This window comes from Hesperophylax consimilis, chromosome 4 (assembly GCF_061612785.1).
Source record: "Hesperophylax consimilis isolate HC1 chromosome 4, BYU_Hcon_1.0, whole genome shotgun sequence".
NCBI classification, from domain to species: domain Eukaryota; kingdom Metazoa; phylum Arthropoda; class Insecta; order Trichoptera; family Limnephilidae; genus Hesperophylax; species Hesperophylax consimilis.
In genome coordinates, this window is record NC_142839.1 from 9204830 (window position 1) to 9226378 (window position 21549).

Genomic DNA, 21549 nt, shown 5'->3' on the forward strand with positions numbered 1-21549 from the left:
TATACCAATTTATTCTCAATGTTTGTACATATTAAAACGCCACTGTCGAATATTAAAAAAAATATATACCAAAGATATATTTTATTTTATTACTACACAATTTCTAAGTATATTACAATATATAAACATGTAGCTACTAAATCTATAAAAATATGAATATAAAGAAGCTTGCTTACACAACTGCATACATATTTTATAATACATAAATTATAATAAGAGAATCTGCATTATTCAATAGCAGCCAAGCGTAGTTCTTTAAAATTCAGGAGCATTATAAATCACAATATTATTGATCTCTTAATTTGGCTTGTTACATATTGCACATCACAATATTAGCTTTTATGTTAAATATTTCGCCTAGCATTTCATTAGTGAAATATTTACTTGAAAATTAGAAGTCTGAAACTCTCCCCTTTCTCTCCCAGTCCCCGTAGCGTGTGGGCTCAGGGCCCTTGGGGCCGTTGACCTCCCCGGTGTGGGGGTTGATGTTGTTGGGCCAGGGCTGCAGTGGCTCTTTCTCCTGCGCGGGGTGGTCGAAGGGCTGCTCGTCCAGCTTGCCCAGAGGGGCCTTCTCCCGCAGCTTCTTCTTGAACTCTTGCATCTTGGGGCTCATCGGTTTGTCAGCCTCCGAAGAAAAATACCTCATCATGACTGAAACATTATAAGAACATACGTAAACTATTTTATTAGTTCTTTTACTTAATGTTTCCTACCAAGAGTAATGACATGTAAGAAAGTTTCTATGATGACCTAACCTAAACAAATATAAACACGATTTTCTTACCGAAAACATTTTGGCGTTTAGAAAATCGAATGATATTAGACAAGGAGTAGCTCATTTTAAAGTGTTTCTTTCAATTTCAATATAACAACTAACGAATGTTTATAAACTTGTGATAATTAATTCGACCTTTATTATCATTTTATAATATGACAACTTGAACAAAGTAAATAATTGAATGACTAAATGTACTTACACAAATTTAGATTATAGTACTATAAAATAGGCTTTGTGCACATGACGTTAAGTATTATTATTGTTTGAAGTTATACTTCTCTAGCCGTCGTAGTTTTTGACGTTCTGGAACTGCCAAGAGCCAACTGATCTGTCAGCTGTCAGTTGTTGCCGACAAAACAATATCCATATCTATACGACAAAAACTTGGTTGATAAATTAATAGTAATACGCGAAAAGAGTTGTACTTAAAATAAACATGGGAGTAGACAGTGAAGAAAAATCTGCAAACATCAAAAAGCGAATAAGTCAAATACTAGAAACACGTCATGATACCGAAAAAGAAACCATCGACGCTTTGCGAGCCTTATCAACGTTTTGCACGGTCAATTCTTCTCTGGCAAGACGCAATTTGCAAAACCAGATCGAGAAAAGAAATCTGGAAACTTACGAGAATTTTGTCAAGGCTTTCGGTGATGTGAAGGAACATTTGGATTCTCTATATGAAGATGTCTTAAAGATGAATTCCGCTATTGACAATATGGCCTCCAGGCTACAGGAATCAAAAGAGAAAACCCACCACTTGATAGTACAAACCACTTCACTTCAAGATGAAAAGAAAAAAGTGGAGAAACAGCTGTACATTGCTAATGCATTTATTTCCCATTTCCAACTAACCCCTGTGGAAAATGCGACCCTGCATGGTGTTACTAGAGACACTCCTATTACTGAAGATTTCTTCTCCGTGTTGGAGAAAGTGGATAACCTACACAATCAGTGCAAATCACTAATCCATTCTGGATTTGAAACCGCCGCACTGGATATCATGGAGAAGATCAGCCTCCATCAAGAGGCTGCTATCGAACGTCTCTACCGTTGGACCCAGCATGGATGTCGGAACTTCGACTCGACGGATAACAAATCTTTGATACCGAGAGCCATGTGCAAATTACAGACACGCCCTGTCCTGTTCAAGTACGTGGTGGATGAATATTGCGGTGCCAGGAAGTCCTGTTTGGTGCGCTCCTTTATTGATGCACTAACTAAAGGTGGCAGTGGCGCGGGGAAGCCGATAGAATATTACGCTCACGATCCTAAACGCTACATTGGTGATATTCTAGCCTGGGTCCACCAGTCCTTACCCATAGAAAAAGAATCCCTCACTATTCTCTTCAAACACTGCGATAAAATTAATTTGAAAGAAGAGGTTTTTAATGCGCTGGTGGAGATTACCGAAGGCCTTTGCCATCCGCTGAAGGTCCGAATGGAATTAATTCTCACCTCAGACAAGCAAGCCGTGCTGCTCTGCGTAGTCACAAACCTCATCAGGTATTACAGTAAGATTTTGTCGGAGGAAATTCACGGTGGACTTTTGTTGATGACTTTAAGTGAACTGCAAATGCAAAGCGAGGCTGTGTTTTTGGGTGCCGTCGAGAGAAAGGTAAAAATAGATTTGTCTCACGGAGTGAAGGCTCCACCTACAGATTTGACCCCTTCTAACGTGGTGACTGATCTATTGAGCTTCTTGAGAGAAATATTGTCCATCACTTCAGTGTCTGAGCAAAATGAAAGATCGGATCTCCTGAAGGCTGTGGCACATGTGATTGATCCTCTTCTCAGAGCAATTAACGAAACTGCCTGCCATCTTTCCACAACAGATATGGCCGTCTATTTGCTAAATTGCATCTATCAAATACAGTGCACAATTTCGCTGTGTCCATTCACCAACGATTATAATGAACGACTGCAAGCACAATCCGATGCCCAGATGGACACCCTGACATCAGAGCAGGCCAGCTCCTTAGTGGCCAACCTGAATCTAGGACCCATCTACACCATCTTGCAGGAGCAAGAGCACGCTCCTCTCTCCTCCATTCCGGGAATGGAATCCACGATGTTGAAGTCATTTATGAATAAATTTGACAGTTTTATCGCCATGCCCGAAGTATTTTTGTTGCCACAAATAAGTCTCTTAATGAGTAGTACTAATAAATCTACCGTACAAAGGAGAGCTTTCGAAGTAATTCTCGCCATTTATAAAAATCTTTATTCGGCCGTGCACGATCCCGCCAACAAGTACGAGAATCCCGAGGCGATCGTTCGCCGAACACCTGCGGAGGTGGCTGAACTGTTAGCTTTGTGATTGATACAAAATATCTCCACACGTCACACCTTGTTGAAAGGCAAAATGCGTCGAGTTTAACATAAATTGATTTTGGAAGTGCTGGACTTAAATTAAATTAAGATCTTAGAAAGTAAACTACACAAATGGTGGGAAATAAAAACATAATATTATATTATTTATAAAAGTGAATTATATTCTTTCAGACAAAATAACATTTAGTGTGTAATTATTAATGCATTTAATAAAGGTGAACTGAAACAATGTGCATTCAAAAAATGTTTTTTCTAACTGACATGTAACATTTTAGATGTTTTACAAATAAAATTGCTACGAACGAGGAATTTCTTAAGAGACAAGAGAGTTAAAGAGCAGTAGTAAATTTATTATTAAAGTCTACAATACGTCACTTAGTGATAATAAGAATTTAACATATTTATTTATTTGAATGCACTTGGGGCGTCTAATTTGGTAAATTTACTGTTTATTCATGCCCGGACAGTTTGGCAGCCGAGGGGTAGAACGACCGCACCGCCCCACACCTCTCCCGGTCTATGTAAAGTGACTTCTTCTTGATAATCAACTCTCTCTCCAAGCTGCCCCTTCCTTGGAGCAGATTGCTCCTGACGAGATTAGACCGGTCCAGTTTATCCTTTAGTGTTGCGATACTCTTACCTAGCGTATTTACTTCTTCCAACAATCTGTAATGGAGTTTTTAACAATTATTTATATGATCAACTGGCTCCGTATGTAGGTGTCTGAAATCCTTTTCAACTAACCCCAAGACCTAGGACTCTATAATCCATACACAGTTGAACTTACCCCATGTGTGGAGTGTCCCGACACTGTTCTACATTGGGACGCCCCGTGAAGCCCCGGTTGTCGAGGCGAGTTTGAGCTACTTTCATGGCTAGCTCCAGTTGCCTCAGGGCAGTCTTCAGATTATTACACAGCAATTCTATGTCGGCCAACTTTTGCAGAGTCTGAAAATCATTTTTACCAAAGGAAATTAATCATCTGTAGAATAACTGACAGTATGCTGAGTTCAAAATCTCTCATGTACTTTTGGATGGTCATCTGTCACTGGTAATAAAGTGAAACTAGCAGAACTCAATTTGTCAGATTTGATTTATAATTAAAGCTTGAATTACGTACCCTTTTCAATTCATCTTCAAGTCTAATACGCAGTTCATCCGTACAAGATGACTTCTCAGCCAAAGTTTGATCAACCCTGTCCGCCTGTGTTCGCAGGTCTCTGGCTGTGTTGGTGAGCATGGCGTCTATGGAGGAGCGCTTGTCAATAGACTGCTGCCTCATTGCTTCTACTTGATCCATATTCTCTTTGCAAAAATGCTCCCAGTAACCCAGAGAAGACTGCCTAAAAACCATCCATTAAACATTTATGTCAATCAAGAAACTTCATGGTTAATATAGAACCGTACTTCTATCTTGAGAATTTTCTTACATAATTTGATTTATTTTGTAACGGAGCATCAAAGAAATATTATAATTACCCATCTGATAGTCTTACGGCGCCAGGTTTTAGTAAGATAGTGCTTGTTTTAGTATTCAGTCCGATATTCAAAGAATCTGTATCATATGCAACTGTTTTGTCACTCCAGTCAAATTCTATTCGGGACTTGGCCGCTTTGTTGTTGGACATTTGTTGGTCGCAATCCACCAGTGTTGAGGTGTATAGGCGACGGATGGCTCCAATAAGCGACATCTCCTTTATTATCTCTTCTTCTGGAGCATCGCGGACTAGATCAGGCTCCAATCTGTTGGACCGCAGATCCAAACATTCCCTCGCTTGAATCATATAGAAGAGAGACACTTTATTGTAAAAATAATATTATTTTTATTATTAAATAAGGTAGAATAAATAATAATATTACCGATTGCTTCCGGGATCAGCAGAACAGAAGAAGCAGATTTCAGTCTCTGACGCATTTCCTCGAGGATGACCACCTCATCAGACATGGCTTTGCAAGCAAACTCAACATCAGCTTTCCACCGGTAAACTTCCTGGGCCCTTTCCTTCAAGCGACTTGTATTGTCATTGTAGTCTTTATCGGTCATTGCGTACGCTTGGGCTAGAGCATTCTTTGAGTCCATCTCCAGCCTAAATGATTAATTTATGCATTATAATAATAATATTTGGATAATTTTTATGGCGTAGTTTTTGTGAAAAATCAACTCAAGGGTGCTGTTCAAACAAATAATATGGGTATTTCTAAAATGCTCTATCTCACTATTAACTATAGACTCGACATGGTTTTATAACAACTTATGGCTAACAGATTGCATCCACCGGTTTGTCAATCACTAATACAAAATAATATGTACAATGCGTTTGACCAATGAATACGATGCTCTCTTAGAATGTACATGTATTATTATTTATTTACATACGAGTATGTACGGGCAGTTAATATAGTTTTATTAACAATATATTTTGTTTTAACACCATATTATAACCACTAATTTTGGTTCGTCCTTAACCTTCCTCAGGGTTGTATAAATTATAAATATGTACTATCATTTATTCATAATTATTGCAGAAAATGTTAGCAGCACATCGTTGATAAATAAACAATACGACAAAAATTCAAAATGTACCTATTTATATTTAGATACTTATGAGCGAAACTTGATTTTATATTGAATTATTTTTTGCACTTTTTTTATTTTTTTATTGAAAGTTTTTGATACATGGAACAGTTATTATAAAAATAAAAATACAAGGTAGCATGTAACAATGAAATCCCACAAAGGCAAAGCCTGTGCGTGAGTACTACAGAAATATAATTGTGAAAAATAAAATTAAGTTATTCATTTTCTTTTTAGAGTGTAAATGTTTTAAAAATTATAAAATAAAAATTAAATATGAAGTTTTTTGACTTGCAAAAAAATAGATCTATTTCAGCTAAGATATATTTCTTGATATATTTTTTAATAAAAGTTTTGATGCAAATGGTCTCTTCAAAGGTTGTTAAGTAGTGAATAAATGTACATTTTAAATAAAATTAATATGCCTTAGGGGTGATCTGGTTTTACAATAGGGTAATGCAAATACAAAAGTGTCATGTCTTTGGCTAGAAAGATTCTTGGAACAATTGTTTGGAGGGGTAGGTTTTGATTTAATTGTACTGTAATGTCTTAATAATTATTTTTTGTGCAATTTCCGATATGTACTCGTATATTCCAATATGGATGTATTTGCGATTTATTTTTACTTACATATCAGCTTTCCTTAAAGATTCACCATTTAAAACATGGGCATTGTGCTGACGCCATTCCCCAATAGAATATTTGGTTATGGAGTATTTATCCACAACCGGTCTAGTTCCAGTCATTCCTGCCAATGGTGTCCAATCTACTAGGCCAGTTGCCCACGGACCTAGTCAATTTATATAAAAATACATATTTATTGTTGGTGCTGTAATAGTATATATAATAATATTACCTACAATGTCAAACCTTTATTGATTGCTTTTTTGACAAAAAAACTTTTAAAACGTGAGAAAACATAGATTTACACAGAAATAAAATTTCTAAATATATCAAATTAAGTGCTTTTGCAGGTAGTGGCGGTTACAGCAGTATTGCTGTGACAATTTAATTTGTAGGCTTACAATTTATTTTGGAAATTATGAAGAAAAAAATATGATAAACTTAACAAATTCTGCTGCATGCAAATGCTCTTTAAAAAAAACAACACTTATTTTTAACTTAAATATCTAACTATTTAGGTCAGGGTTTAAGTAAACATGCACAAAATAGGTTTTTAGGGTTTAGTTTGGGTTATTTTAATAATTTGTGCATCTTTCCTAACCTTCAAACCTACCTTTGATTGAGAAAATTGGAACTTTAATGCAACTTTTACCATCTCCCACCAAATAAAGAGTTATTTCTTGTTGTAATTAAGTTGTAACCAAGTGCCGTGTATAATATTTTTTGCATATTAAGGGGAATGGTTGCGCAACCTTTTTCATACAAAACTTAAAATTAGATTTGAGGCCAAAATACCCAACCAAACTGAATAATATTTTTTTAATCGTAAGTTATAGATTATTTTTTCTAATAATTATCATTAACTCACAAATAATTGTTAAATTTGCATTGAAAATCGTGAAAAATAAAATTTTTGAAATGCCTATATTTTATAATTTAAAACATATATAAATAAAGCAGCACATATCTGTACTTATTTGCTGTAAATTTTGATTTAAAAAAAAACATAATTCAGTTTGGTCAAGTATTTTGGGCTCAAATCCAAATTTAAATTTCGTATGAAGAAGGCCGCGCAACAGAATTTGATTAACGTTCAGACCCACAAATTATTCCGTTACTATTGTCTTGAATTAAGCCTTTACATAATACCGTTTGACCACAGAGGAAGATAAAATGTATTACCAATGGGTCCCATGATCATGTCCTTGGCAGGAACTTTGGCATCCCTCTGGGGGAGGTAGCAGGGAGGTGTGTCCGGGGGCTGCCAGGGCTTGGCGGCTACCGGAGTGATCTCTCCTGGGCTGTAACCCTCTGGCTTATTTCCTTCCTCGGGCATTGTGTCAAATTACAGTATTTCTCCCTAAAACAATAATACGGATTATGTAATTAGTGTTGCGAATTTCGTAATCAAAAGTAGCGTAATATTGATTGGCCAAATGGTTGAAAAAATTTAGGTCAGAAAATGTGTTCATTGATTTAGCAAAAAAAAATAACAATGTTGTTGCCTTAGAAACTCTGTCAAATAGGTCATGTTTAAAGGCCACTGTCTTGTTTCCAGAAAGGTAGGGGCCAAGGGTGGTACAGGGTGCAGCAAAATAGACAGTGCAGTTTTGAAGGGCTTTTAATTATTATTTTTTTTTTTTAAACTTCCGATTTAGTTGTCCGGGTTAAATCTTCCCCAAAGGAAAAACTTAACCCTTCCACTCACTTTTCCACAAATGATCATCTAGTCAATCAACATTATGTAAATGCATTATATAAGCAAAATAAATACAAAACAATACAAGAACAACACGTCAACTCACCAGAGATCAAATGGGAAAATAATTCACCGACTCCAGATATTTTCATATCAGAGGGTTCGGCTCGGTAGAACTTCTAACAGGGCCTATAAATCCTACTGATCCCTCAGCATAAATATTTAAAAAATCTTTTGTTATCCTACATGTATTCAAAATGACCGACTTTTGCATCTTTATATATAATTTTTTTGATAGATCTAATACGCCTAAATTTTTAATTAGAGAGCTAGGTATAATGCCAGTAGCCGAAATAACGAATGGTAATATTTTTATAGTCTGAGAATGCCAAATTCTTTTTATTTCATTTCTTAAATCTGTGTATTTTCTTATTTTTTCACTAACAGATTTTTGAATATTACAGGAATTTGGAATAGCGACATCAATGATATAAGTTATTTTTTTAATTTTGTCATGTAAAACTATATCGGGTCTATTATGACTAATCGCTCGGTCTGTTAGTATAGTTTTATCATAATATATTTTATAAAATTCGTTTTCTAAAAATGAATTTGGTTCGTATCCATAATATGGTACTACATTACGGCAGTCAATCAAGTTATGTTTAATTACCAAATTTTGGTGAATTATTTTTAAAACTTGATTGTGCCTAAATGTATACTCGGACGGTGCTAATATAGAACATCCCGATATAATATGTTCTATAGTTTCCGGAAAAGCCAAACATTTTCTACACAAATCATCAATTTGATTTGTATCTTTGATTATATGCTTTCTATAATTTTTAGTATTAATGACTCTATCCTGAATGGCAAGCATAAATCCTTCTATTTCTGCGCTCAACTCTCCAATACTCAACCATCTGTTTGACGAAATTTTGTCAACATACGTTTGGTTGAGATAATTGAAGTGTTTTGCGTGTAAAATTTTATTTGACCAGGAATCTAATAATTCCTGGTTGGGATTTATAAAAATGTTGGCATTCTCATCGTATAAATTTAAAGGTCTAATATTTCTATCTGCCTTGCAAATTATTTTGTGCATTTCTGAGCTATGAGCTTTCCTATGGAAAAAAGTTCTTAGCATTTCTACCTGATTATGTTTCAAAGAAGTTATTTTGACTATACCTCTACCTCCTAAATTTCTAGGTAAATTAACTCGTTCTATAGCTGAATTTGGATGATGGCAATTAAACTTTGTTAGCGTAGTTCTAATTAATCTTTCTAAGTTATCTAAATCTGTATTAGACCATTTAATTATGCCAAATGAGTACGTTAATAGAGGTATTGCCCAAGTATTTATTGCTTTTACTAAATTTTTAGCAGACAGATTGCATTTTAAAATTTTCCTGATCCTAGTTTGAAATTTAATCCTAATATCATTTTTAATACTACTATGGTCTAATCTATTTGATTGTGGGTATCCTAAATACTTATAAACCTCATCCCTTTTCATACTAGTAATTTGGAAATTTCTAAATATACTCTCGTCCCCATCTACAATTTTGCCTTTCTCTATATGGATCGTTCTACATTTATCTAAACCAAAAGTCATTTTGATATTATCTGAAAAGTTTTTAACTACCTCGATCATTTTCTCTAAATTTTGTTCAGAATTCGAAAATAATTTTATGTCATCCATATATAATAAATGCGAAATTGTACTACTCTCCCTTGTATTACCCTTAACTTTTATTCCAAACTTTCTTTTAATTAACATTTTAGATAGAGGATTCAATGCTAAACAAAACCAAAGAAGACTCAATGAGTCTCCTTGAAAAATTCCTCTTTTAATTGAAATGCCCGGTATTACTATTTTCTTACCTTTTAAATTGATAAGTAAATTGGTATTCCAACAGGACATAATATTTTCCAAAAAGCTAATAATAATGGGGTTAATTTTATATATATTTAATACTTTGATCAGCCACGGGTGCGGGACACTATCAAAAGCCTTTTGGTAGTCTATATAGCAAGTATGTAAATTACGTTTTCGAGTTTGAATCTGTTTTAGAATTACAGAATCAATAACTAATTGTTCTTTACATCCCATATGTTTTCTGCGACAACCTTTTTGTTGTTCAGATAAAATATTTTTTTCATCTAAATGTGTATATATATTAAATCTGTCAAGCAAGAGGTTAATATTTTGTATATTGTCGGTAAACATGTAATGGGTCTGTACTGAGAGGGATTATTAATATTTTCGCTTTTGGGCAACATATAAGTAATGCCCTTAGTTAGAAAATTTTGTGGTTGACTGACAAATTTTGAAAGATATTGAATTAATATTAAATTAATTCTTATTATTAAGTATTTATTATTATTATTAAAAAAATGGGGTTTATTTTATTTTATACAGGATATATTTCGGTAAATCATGCCGTTTTATGCATCAAGTCCTGAAGATGACACCAGAAATATGATGGCCCCCAGCAGCGAAACATTGATGAAGGTGATTTCTGAAGTTTTTGGTGGTATTTTGACACATTTCAACGGGTATAGCGGCGATTTCCTCCCGAATTCGATCCTTGAGTTCTTCCAAGGCCGATGTTCAAAAACATTTCCCTTCAGATAGCCCCACAGGAAGATATCGCAAATGCTCAAATCAGGAGAGGGCACGAGCCACCCCATGTCACCCTTCAGAGAGACGAGGCGCGCAGGGAACATCTGTTGCAGTTTCGTCATTGAAACCGAGCAGTATGTGCCGTAATACCATCCTGTTGAAACCAAATGTCTGTCAGATTTGTTTCCTCCGTTAGTTAATTAAGGTTAAAAAAAATTTCCAACATGGAAAAATAATCCCTCCTAGTTGAGCGTTAACAGTCACGGTTCGTCCATTCTCCCCAAAAAAATAAGACCCAATTACCCCGACTTTGAAATTGCACACCCCACGGTCACTTTTGGGGGGTGTAGAGGTCTCTTGTGAAGTTGCCTGTCTGAAGATGTCTCACGCAAGATTGAAGTGCAGCCAGAAGGCTCGCTGGGTGGTGACGAAAGAACGGCCATTTTCAAGTAACATGCGCAATACCAGAAAGGATACAAGGAAGCAATCCGGAAAGCCAAAACAGGCTGATGGGAGTAGTACTGTGGGGAGGTGGAAACCATCCCGCAGGCAGCAAGAATTCAGAAAATTTTTGCTATAGACCCAGGGGCAGCTAAAAGCCCGTTCCGGAGAGTAGGAGGAGGCTTCACCAACAATTGGAAGAGGGAATTTAGTATACCTCTAAGAACTCATTGCACTTTCAAGCTGAGATGGGGGCTGTTTCTATCTTGGTACGAGATCACCCTATGGTAGGCAGGTAAACACTTTCTTCTTCTTTTCAGCACATCAGTTTTATTTTTATACAATACAAACATTACTAACTATCAGCCGCAGCTGAAGTTTACTGGTACCAGATTAAGGGTCTAATTTCCCTTCATTAGTGGAGTCTTCCAATCAGTAGTGGAATTCCAATACCTACCACTTCTGATAGACGATTAAGTCACAGCCTACTCTCAGATTAAGGAAGACTATTCTTCGAGACTGACTGAGTAGACTTGATACTTGGGGTATCCCTTTTCTCCCACGTTTGCCGTGCGGGGTACATTTTTTTTAGCCTAAAACAATAATTTTAAAGGAACATGACATTGACAATTGGAATGTATTTACATTATCTTATGATTGCATTTTGCAATTTCTTGTTTTACTATAGGTTAGCGGCATCCTTGTAATTATTACATTCAGAAGGCAATAAAGTCGGTCTTTGAAGCTGAGGGCAATAAAATTTGGGAGATTTTAAACAACAAAAAAATATTCAGGGACTTCTGGAAGGTACTTAAAAGTAAAACGAACTGACACTAAAAACATATTACAGAGAAATAGTTTTTAATCCTAGAAGGACATTGTGATTATAAAATACCAGGCTGTTAGATGTTTATTTGGGATTTAACATTTCAGATGTGGGAAAGAAATATTCTGGTGAGCTAATGTTAAAACTAAAAACGGTGGGAAAATTAATCTTAAGTCTAAGTTATTTAAAATTGGTATTGTCGCATTTATTCTGGAATGAACAGGGGCCATCTTAGCTTGTGCACAGGAGAACTGATAGCCAGGCAGTTCATTCACTTAAAAAATTTTGGCAAAATGAGGCTTAGTAGCAATTCAAAGTGCACCGGTGACATTCTCATGCACAATTTATACTCCTGAGGATCTTCTTCTTCTAATACTTTAAGGATCATTGCAGACAAACCCAGTGAAGTTCTGTGCCCCATCCAATTCCTAATCCACAATTCTATTATTTAGTTCATCCTCTAACAATTCCAATACATCTTGGTATAAAATAAATATTATTTTTCATAAACTCGCTCATAATGCGCATTGTCATTTATCCATTTTTGCAGCATTCCGCATTTACGGTCGAATGGTTGTAATGTCTCATTGTTCTGGCCTGCGTGGTCACAGCAGTTCACTAAGCTGGAATGGGACAATATTGAATTGTCCTCATGTGAACTCGGCATAGGAGAATTCAGCATGGATCAGGAAATCGTTGTCGGATGAATATGTCTCAAGTCTTAACCCTCGGGAATGAGCGAGGTAGTAACGGGAACCACATGGGACCAAGCAGTTCAGGACCAAAATCGACGACCACGAGGAAGGTGGATCTTGCGGCCATGTAGGTATAGGTACCTAGAAAATTGGAAACTATGTACCATCCTATTTTTTTTTGTCATTCCTAAGTGCTGTTAACAGTTACTGTTTACTATTTTTCTATTCAATAGCATTAAAAAACGAATGGGTAAGTTTTCCAAATCAGTAAACAAACAAAAAAATATTGATATTTTGACTGATTCTACCTGCAAAATGATTGTGATACATGTTCCTATACCTCCCGAAATTTGGGCATTTGACAATAACAAAACAAATGTTTGAAAAATGTGACCAAATACGATTTCAAAGTGTGTCTGCCTGAGAGTTAAATCCAAATAAGTTTTTTGGCAATGTGATAAAATTTATTACGAATGTACGGCGTGTCCAATATAATAAAAGAGAGGTTTAAAAAAAAGTATTTTATTATTAACACACTTTAATCGGGAAGAGTAGTTCTACCCGTTCGGTCGATTGATGCTTAACGTCGGGAAGGGTAGTTCTACCTTCTGCGCCCGCCTCATTTCAATGGCAGAAAAGAAGAAATTATCCGATGTTTTTATATGAATATTATATACCAATCTCTTTGTAAAGGTCCCAACTATACGTACATAATTATCAAATTGTAATGCAAGTCTTTATTTAGTATTTATCTTGAAGTCTTTTGTGTACATCGATATTTCAACTAAAATGACCTATATTTTATGAAAACCTGACACTTGATAGGTATTGCTTTGAAGATCAACGAAATAAGTAATTTAGATAACATATTCTGTTATTCTAATAATTCAATTCTTGGAATGAGGGTTTTTATGACCATGAAACCCGAAACAAATCTCTCTATCTCTGTTCCGCACCCACTCAACTCCTAGGTGCGAGCGAGCGCAGAGTGTCTGACGCGTCTAACAAAAGCAGGTATCGGCAAACACAGTTAGGCGGACCATAATAAATATTTACAAGTGCATGGCAGTTTTTAAAACGCAAATTGTCGTACGGTTGTGTTCTGAGGAGATAATATTTATATTAGCTTTTTCAAACCTTTCAAAATGGATTCTGAAAATTACGAAAGTGATGACGAAATCGTTGCAGATAATTTATCTGCCTGTTCTAGTAATTATTTGCCTGAATTCGATAGTGAAAGTGAAGGATCTAGTGAAAGTGAAGAAATTTCTTGTAGGAGAAGAATGTCAGTGATGCCATTACAGTTCAGTGATTCTGAAGAAAGTGATATGGAGGAAGAAGGAGAAGAGTGGTCTCGAATAGATAATCCGCCAAATATCGAATCATTTTTAGGTCATCCTGGTGTTTTCGTAACACCAGCTGATTCCAAAAGTATTATGCAAGTAGTAGAACTATTTATTAGAAATGATTTGTTTTTTTTTTTTTTTTTTTTTTTTTTTTTTTTTAATTTTAAATGCACATTTACAGTTATACATAACCAATAATAAACATACATTTTATTTTAATTTATTAAGTAATAATAGCGTTTTTGAACTGGTGAATATTAAGTTGGAAAATATCTATATCAGGGGACAGGTAATTTAGTAACATAATCATTTTTCCGAGCGGCATTACTAATGGTAAGTTGGTTCTGCATTTTGGAACGACAAAGGTTCTGTGCCTGCGCGCTCTTGTATAATTGTCGGGGACATAAAGCTCAAATTTTTCTATAATATCGGGAATACAGACGTTACCATTTAGAAGTTTATATGCTGTTATCAGCAAAGCAGTTTTCCTTCTATCGGTGAGGCTATTAATACCCAGCATGCCGGACAAAAAGGCTGATGGATATAACCAGGGATAATATCCGAAGTCTCTAAGATATAAATATCTCAGAAACTTCTTTTGTACTTTCTCTATCATTTGAGAGTAAGTTAAATCCATTGGTCCCCATATTACAGAACCACTTTCCAAAATGCTACGTACTAAACTATAGTATAGCACACGAATCGCGGCCGAGCTGCAAAAATGTCTGGAGTTGCTTAGCACAAATCCTAGCATTCTTAAAGCTTTGTTGCATATCGTTTCTATGTGGACGTGAAATGTTAAGTGCGTATCAAATGCGATTCCCAAATCTCTTGAAATAACAATGTGCTGAAGAGATGAATAAGACATTTTGTAGTTATAGTAAATCGTTTTGTTTGCCTTGGTGTAGCACATAATGGAGCATTTCTTAATATTAAACCCTAATTTATTGGTATGACTCCATTCGACGATAGAATTTATATCACTTTGTAGCTGCAAGCAATTTTCCAAAGATTTTATTAAAAGGAATAGTTTCATGTCATCCGCGAATAAGAGAAACTTGGAAAATTTTATGCAATGGTAAATGTCATTGATAAATAGCGAGAAAAGTAAGGGTCCAAGATTCGACCCCTGTGGAACTCCAGAGTTTGTGATGAAGTTGGAAGAGTGGAAAATACCATAAGTTACGTATTGTTGTCTATTTGAGAAATAACTTACAAATAGACATAGAAGTTTCGCTGAAAATCCAAATTGGTCGAGTTTATTTAGGAGAATAAGCGGATCTACTGAGTCAAAGGCTTTTGCGAAGTCATTGTATGATACATCTACTTGATTGTTACTATCAAGAGCTTGAGATATGTACTCCGTAAAAACCATTAGATTAGACACAGTAGATCTGCCAGACCTAAAACCGTGTTGCTGGTCAATTATAAAGGGTTCAACTTGGGTATAAATGCATTTATGAATTATTAGTTCAAACAACTTGGCTGGAGAGGATAGGATCGCCACTGGTCTATAATTAGAGACTGAAGCCTTATCACCAGTTTTATGTAACGGTGTAACTTTAGAGATTTTCCACAGGTCTGGGAATATTCCGGAGTTAAGTGAGAGATTATAAATATACGCGAGAGGTGTTAATAAGGGCTCAAAGCATCCCTTTAACACGAATGACGGAATAAGATCCGGTCCAAAAGAAGTTTTGGATTTTAATTTTTTAACAGCAGCGGTGATGTCAGTGTTTGTAATATTTTGAATATCAACATTCTGTGCTTTTGTTGGCGTATTTTTTCCAGGTATAAAAGATTTCAAGTCCGCAGCTTCCTTACTATAAGTTGATTTAAAATAGTCTGCAAATGCTTCTGGAATATCTGCTCCTGAGAAAGACTGATTATTCCAAGTAACATGGTCAACAAACCCGCCATCACTTCTTCTGGACGAGATATACTTCCAGAAAGATTTGGGATCGCATTTGATATTTTTTTCAATAGAATTAATATATTGCACATGTGCTAATCGAATACTGCGTTTTATTTTTGTTCTAAGTAGACAAAACATTTCCCGGTCACTCACCATTCCAGTTTTCTTCCATTTTTTGTAATGTTTGAATTTGAGTTTTATGTCGCTAACAATCTCACTAGAAAACCATTTAGGATATTTTCTACCATTCCTCGGAGTGCGCTTAATTTTGAAACACATATCAAAATATTTATAAATTATGGAATAGAAAAAGTGTGTCGCTAAATTAACATCATTTATGTCCTTCAAAGGTTGCCAGTCATGAGATTGTAAATGGCAATAAAGAGCTTTAAAATCGCCATGTTCGAAGTTCCATCCTCGCCTAACACTATTATCAATATTATTCCACAAGATGATGGTAGAAGAAAGCAATCGTTACCATGCTCAAAATGAATCAAGATTCAAACAAACGAACAAATCCATCAAGTGGAAGCCTATAAATATTCCAGATATGAAAAAAATGTTAGGATTGATTCTGCTTATGGGTCAAGTGCAAAAAACTAGGAGACAAGATTATTGGTCTTCAGACCAATGTATCGAGACGCCCATATTTTCAAAAACAATGAGCCGTGATCGTTTCAATCAAATTTGGAGATCTTGGCACTTTTCAAATAACCAAAACATTACCGATTCCAGCGACCGCCTTGAAAAAATTCGACCCGTTTTGACATATCTCATCCCAAAATTTAATTCTGTTTACAAGCCTCAAAGGGAGCTTTCTCTAGATGAAAGCATCATACCGTGGCGGGGAAGGCTAGCATTTAAAGTATACAATGCGTCAAAAATAATTAGATATGGTATTCTCGTGCGAATGGTTAGTGAAGCCCCTACGGGATACATTTGCAATTTGGAAATATACTGTGGGCAAGGAAAGCGACTAATAGATACAGTTGAAACATTGCTTAATCCATACCTAAATTTGTGGCATCATGTATATATGGACAATTACTATAATAGCGTTAAAACTAGTGAAGTGTTGCTGAAACATAAAATAAGAACGTGCGGAACAATGCGAATTAATCGAGGTTTTCCCGAATGCCTTAAAAACGTAAAGCTCAATCCAGGCCAAAGTATTTTCCGTCGAAAAAATGATGTGTTATTGCAAATTTGGAAATCTAAGAGGGACGTCAGAATGATTTCAACTATACATTCTTCGATCATACTTGAAAGCGGCAATATCGATTGGAAGACGAAACTACGAATCTGGAAACCACAGAGTATTATTGAGTATAACAAATATATGAAAGGAGTTGATCGTGCAGATCAGTATCTTTCGTATTACTCAATAATAAGAAGAACCAAAAAATGGACTAAGAGAGCTGTGATGTATTTATTGAATTGTGCTCTGTTTAATTCCTACAAAGTTTACAAGGCCTTGAATGCAACCAAAAGACTGACTTATAAACAGTTTTTACTCAATGTTGCCAAATATTGGATAATGACCGAGATTTCTGAAACTGATGCAAATTTTGAGGAACCGAGACCATCCACATCACAATTACAAAGGAAAGTCTTGAAAAAAGATCCTCCAGGGAGATTATCAATGGACACAAAAAAACATAAAGCGATAAAAATTGTCACCGGCGGTAAAAAGAAATATCCCCAGAGACAATGTCGCGTGTGTTCTGCGCACAAAACGAAAGGTCTGACGAGTTATATGTGTCAATTTTGCGACGTCCCTCTTCATAGGGGGGAATGTTTCACTAAGTATCACACTGTATCCAAATATTAGATGAACAATTTTTAGACGTGAACTGAAACTGATTACATAAAAGTGGTTAGAAACTAAAACCTAATAGTGTATGGTGAAAAACAATAAACAATATTACGTGAGCAATACGAGAAGCATTCTACCGTAAGTGATTATTTTAAATTTCATTTGAAAAAATAACCAATATTATTAGCACGTTCCGATGGTTTTGGTCCGCTGTACCGTGCGAGGAGTAATTGCACACGTGGTATTTCAATGGGTAATAATGTGTTACTATGACGATACTAGAGAAGTGGCAATTGTTTTTGTTTTTATAATGATTTGGGCTTTGTGAAAATATAATAATTTGTAATTTTATAAAATTGAAACCTAGTTTATACTTAAAAAATTGAGCCCTAATTACTCAACAATGACTTTGTTTTCGATTTATTATGTTTCATTAGAAATAATACTTGGTTTTCGGCTAGAAATTTTATAGCTTGGGTATGCTGAATTAGTATGTAGAAAATTTTATTGAAATATTCCATTATTTTCGAAGATATAGCGATTTAAAACAAATTAAAGAAATTCGCGCGGGACCTTTATTTTCGCCCGTTTTCAGCGGTCAGCCGGCGAAAAAATAACCCGATCAAAGTGTGTTAAGCTTCAGTTGGTTTGGACCTTCCGATGACTTTGGGCATTTTCTTATTGGTAGAGTCTTCCAGCTCCTTGGACTTGTAGTAGTGGGGGGCCACCTCCAGCAGCCACTTGCTTTCGATCTCCGTCACCTGCCGCATGAACTCCTTCGTGGTGAACACCAACTCGTGGTACAGCACCCACCGCGGCAGCTCCTCAAACAGGGAGCTGTTAGGGTGGATCAGGACGGTCTGGAACAGAGTGATATATTATTTCATCAGTTTCAGAACAGTTTGATTGATTTGCCATGAGAAGAAAAACCAGTATTTACTTGATTGTGCTTGACAGTCTTGTAGTTCCCTCCTTTGGAGAGGCGGGCTATGTGGTAGAAATAGCCAGCGGTGATGGCCTTGCGGATATTAGCATCCTCCGTCAGGCTGGACACCATCTCTATCTCCACCCGCTCCATGAGCCCCACCAACTGCTCCCGCACGTCTCTGCCTCTCTTCATGGACCGGTACTGGATAAAGTTCTCGTAACACCACTGGATGGAGAAGTCCGACTCTACCCATTGGTTGTACACATTCATCAGGCTCAGGTGGTCCCCGCCGGGATGGTTGAAGTTCTTTCTAGCCGTGTCTGCGTGGATTATCTTATCTTTGGGCCGGTAGAATATGGCTCCATTTACTGACAGCATGGCAGCAAGGGTGACTATTTCTTCTGAACATTTGTACTTTTCACTGGCTAACAACATTTTTGCCATCATTGGATTTGTGGGAAATTCTGCCATTCGTCTCCCCGCCTTGGTGAGCTCCCCGTGGTGGTTCAAGGCGCCAAGGGCGTAGAGCTGCTCCAGAGCCAGCACCAGGGTCTCATGAGGGGGAGGATCAAGGAAGTCAAAGTTGATCAAGTCGTTAATTCCAAGAGCTTTGAGAGTGAGAACGGCATTGCCCAGATTGATCCTCTGAATTTCTGGAATCGTGTTGTCTTCGAGTTCATTCTTATACGCCCAGGCCGTGTAGAGTCTGAAGCACTTGCCAGGAGCCACTCTCCCGGCCCGGCCGGCTCTTTGATTTGCAGAGGCTTTGGAAATGGGAACCACCATCAAACTCTCCATTCCCGTTCGAGAGTTAAAGTTGTTTTGTTTCGCAAAGCCTGGATCGATAACGTAAATTATATTATCTATCGTCAGAGATGTTTCAGCAATGTTGGTAGCTAAAACGACTTTTCTGGCTCCCGGGGGAGTGGGGTCAAATATTTTAGCTTGCATATCACTAGGGAGATTAGCGTACACTGGGAGAATTATTAGTTCTTTTACTTTTGATCCCAGGCGCTTTGTACGGTCTTGTAACATTTCATTGCAAGTCTCGATTTCGTCCTGCCCCGTAAGGAAGACCAGAATATCTCCCAGCGGCTGAGTGGCATGAATCTGAAGTACGGATACGACACAAGCATCGACGTAATCAGCTTCTGGAGCCTTGGTATAGTAAATATCTACAGGGAAACGTCTTCCGGGAATTCTGAAGATGGGAGCATCATCAAAGAATTCTGAAAACTTTTGGGCATCCAATGTAGCGCTAGATATCAATAGTTTCAGGTCTGGCCTAAACCTGGCAATATCCTTAACTAAACCGAACAATATATCAGTATGTAATGTTCTTTCGTGAGCTTCGTCAATTATCATAACACTGTACGATGCTAAATCAGGTTCTGAAAGGAACTCCCTATGCAAGGTACCATCCGTCATGTATTTAATTACAGTCCTTTCGGAAGTGCAGTCCTCGAACCTGATACTGTATCCCACTTCGTTTCCAAGTTTCACTTCCATCTCTTGCGCCACCCGGGCAGCCACAGACATGGCAGCCACACGTCGAGGTTGTGTGCAGCCGATGCACTTATTGTCATTTGTGAAGCCGGCCTCGTGAAGGTATTGCGGAATCTGGGTAGTCTTGCCGGACCCAGTTTCACCCTCCACAATGAGGACTTGATGTTCCCTCACAGCTTCAATGAGACTATCTCTGAAAGGGAAAACGGGGAGTGACTTTTTGCACTCAGCGATATCCATCTTTTTCTGTTCTGTGATGGAGACTTTTTCTTCTTTCTTGTCGCTTTCTTTCCGGTCCCCATCCATGCGAAGGGCCTGGATGAACTCAATCTGGTCATCCAGCAACAACTCGTATTCCTCGGCAGCCGCTGCAGTCCCTTTGGCTCCGAACTTGTAAACTGCCGAAGCCATCTGCTCCTGTTCCCACTTCCTCTGCTCGGAGTGGGGTAGTCTCTCCCTCTCGTCGACTTCCACATAGTCACCTGGAAATAGACACAACATGAGCAATACTACGGTGGGGGGGGCAGGGGGAAACACTCAAATCTACCGTGTCATGGTGTGGAGGAAATCTTACCCTTCTCTCCTTTCTTGAGATCGCGGGGCATGTGGTACCTCTGGACATTTTCCAGTTCCCTCGCTTTTTCATGGTCTTTAGCAATGCGGAGAAGTTCCTTCTTATGTTCACGCTCCTTTTTCTCGCGGGAAGTCAGTCTGGGAAAAACAACAATACAGTATCAACTCACTTGTGTCATAATAGTTAAGAGGTACAGAAGGATTATCATTGTAAGGGTTTAAATTGCAGCTAGATAAAAGCTTTTCCTTTATATTAAAAAGGATTCTATAAATGTTAAAATAATATATTGAATATATCGCACCAACTGCAATACTTACACATCGTCGACAAAGAGATATTCATCGTCCGCAATGTCTGCTTCTAATTCTGCAACTTTGTCATCCTTCCTCTTCTCCAGGTATTTCCGCCTGGATTGGATTCGAAGGGACGGGAGTATTTTATCTCGATCTTCAGCTTCAACCTTGAGTCTTTTAGCTGCTTCTTCAAATGACCTCTTTTCCGACGTTTCAATAACTTTCCGTGTTTTGGAATCATCCTTCTGTTTCAATCTACTTGAAAATTCGTCGCGCTCTTTTAAATCCTTCTTTCTCAGTTCTTCTTCACTATTTGCACTACCAGAAGACGAGGACGACCTCGATCTGCGTCTCCTCTTCTTATCTTTATGTTTTCCCATGGTAAAAAATAATTTAAACCGCGTACTAGATGAATGGGGAACTCTCAAAGGAAACCTAAAAAGTCGAATACATAAATAAACCACTCACGTCGAATCATAAATAAATGCGTCGAATAAATTCGAATAATATTGCTTATTTTGACAGATCAACCATAGAATAGAGATCAATGAAACGGGGTACAAGCATAGATAT

At 36.9% G+C, this 21549-nt stretch overlaps 4 protein-coding genes across 6 annotated transcripts; 1 reads left to right on the forward strand and 3 right to left on the reverse strand.

The window, feature by feature from the left end:
* Positions 1 to 45: 45 nt before the first annotated feature.
* Positions 46 to 943, reverse strand: Sirup (Starvation-upregulated protein). Its single transcript, XM_089651317.1, has 2 exons — positions 785 to 943; positions 46 to 651 (listed from the first exon to the last, which is right to left on the reverse strand). The coding sequence occupies exons 1-2, from the start codon at positions 837 to 839 to the stop codon at positions 392 to 394; spliced, it is 315 nt and encodes a 104-aa protein (XP_089507443.1). The 5' UTR covers positions 840 to 943; the 3' UTR covers positions 46 to 391.
* Positions 944 to 1070: 127 nt separating this feature from the next.
* On the forward strand, positions 1071 to 3119 carry Cog6 (conserved oligomeric Golgi complex subunit 6). The gene has a single exon (XM_089651311.1). The coding sequence runs from the start codon at positions 1215 to 1217 to the stop codon at positions 3096 to 3098; it is 1884 nt and encodes a 627-aa protein (XP_089507437.1). The 5' UTR covers positions 1071 to 1214; the 3' UTR covers positions 3099 to 3119.
* A 427-nt stretch (positions 3120 to 3546) lies between these two features.
* Tektin-A (Tektin A) lies at positions 3547 to 18430 on the reverse strand. Of its 3 annotated transcripts, none has more exons than XM_089651313.1 (8): positions 18330 to 18430; positions 7494 to 7671; positions 6318 to 6477; positions 4973 to 5199; positions 4592 to 4886; positions 4233 to 4455; positions 3900 to 4060; positions 3547 to 3778 (listed from the first exon to the last, which is right to left on the reverse strand). In XM_089651313.1, the coding sequence occupies exons 2-8, from the start codon at positions 7645 to 7647 to the stop codon at positions 3562 to 3564; spliced, it is 1437 nt and encodes a 478-aa protein (XP_089507439.1). In that variant the 5' UTR covers positions 7648 to 7671; positions 18330 to 18430; the 3' UTR covers positions 3547 to 3561. The 3 variants fall into 3 exon arrangements, with proteins under 3 accessions (XP_089507439.1, XP_089507440.1, XP_089507438.1); XM_089651314.1 differs by lacking the exon at positions 18330 to 18430 and adding an exon at positions 18249 to 18271; XM_089651312.1 differs by lacking the exon at positions 18330 to 18430 and having other exon boundaries at positions 7494 to 8168.
* Positions 15492 to 21506, reverse strand: l(2)37Cb (DEAH-box helicase 16 lethal (2) 37Cb). The gene is made up of 4 exons (XM_089651310.1): positions 21001 to 21506; positions 20684 to 20820; positions 18616 to 20591; positions 15492 to 18535 (listed from the first exon to the last, which is right to left on the reverse strand). Exons 1-4 carry the CDS (start codon positions 21354 to 21356, stop codon positions 18308 to 18310), a joined length of 2697 nt encoding a protein of 898 aa, XP_089507436.1. The 5' UTR covers positions 21357 to 21506; the 3' UTR covers positions 15492 to 18307.
* Between the last annotated feature and the right edge of the window lie 43 nt (positions 21507 to 21549).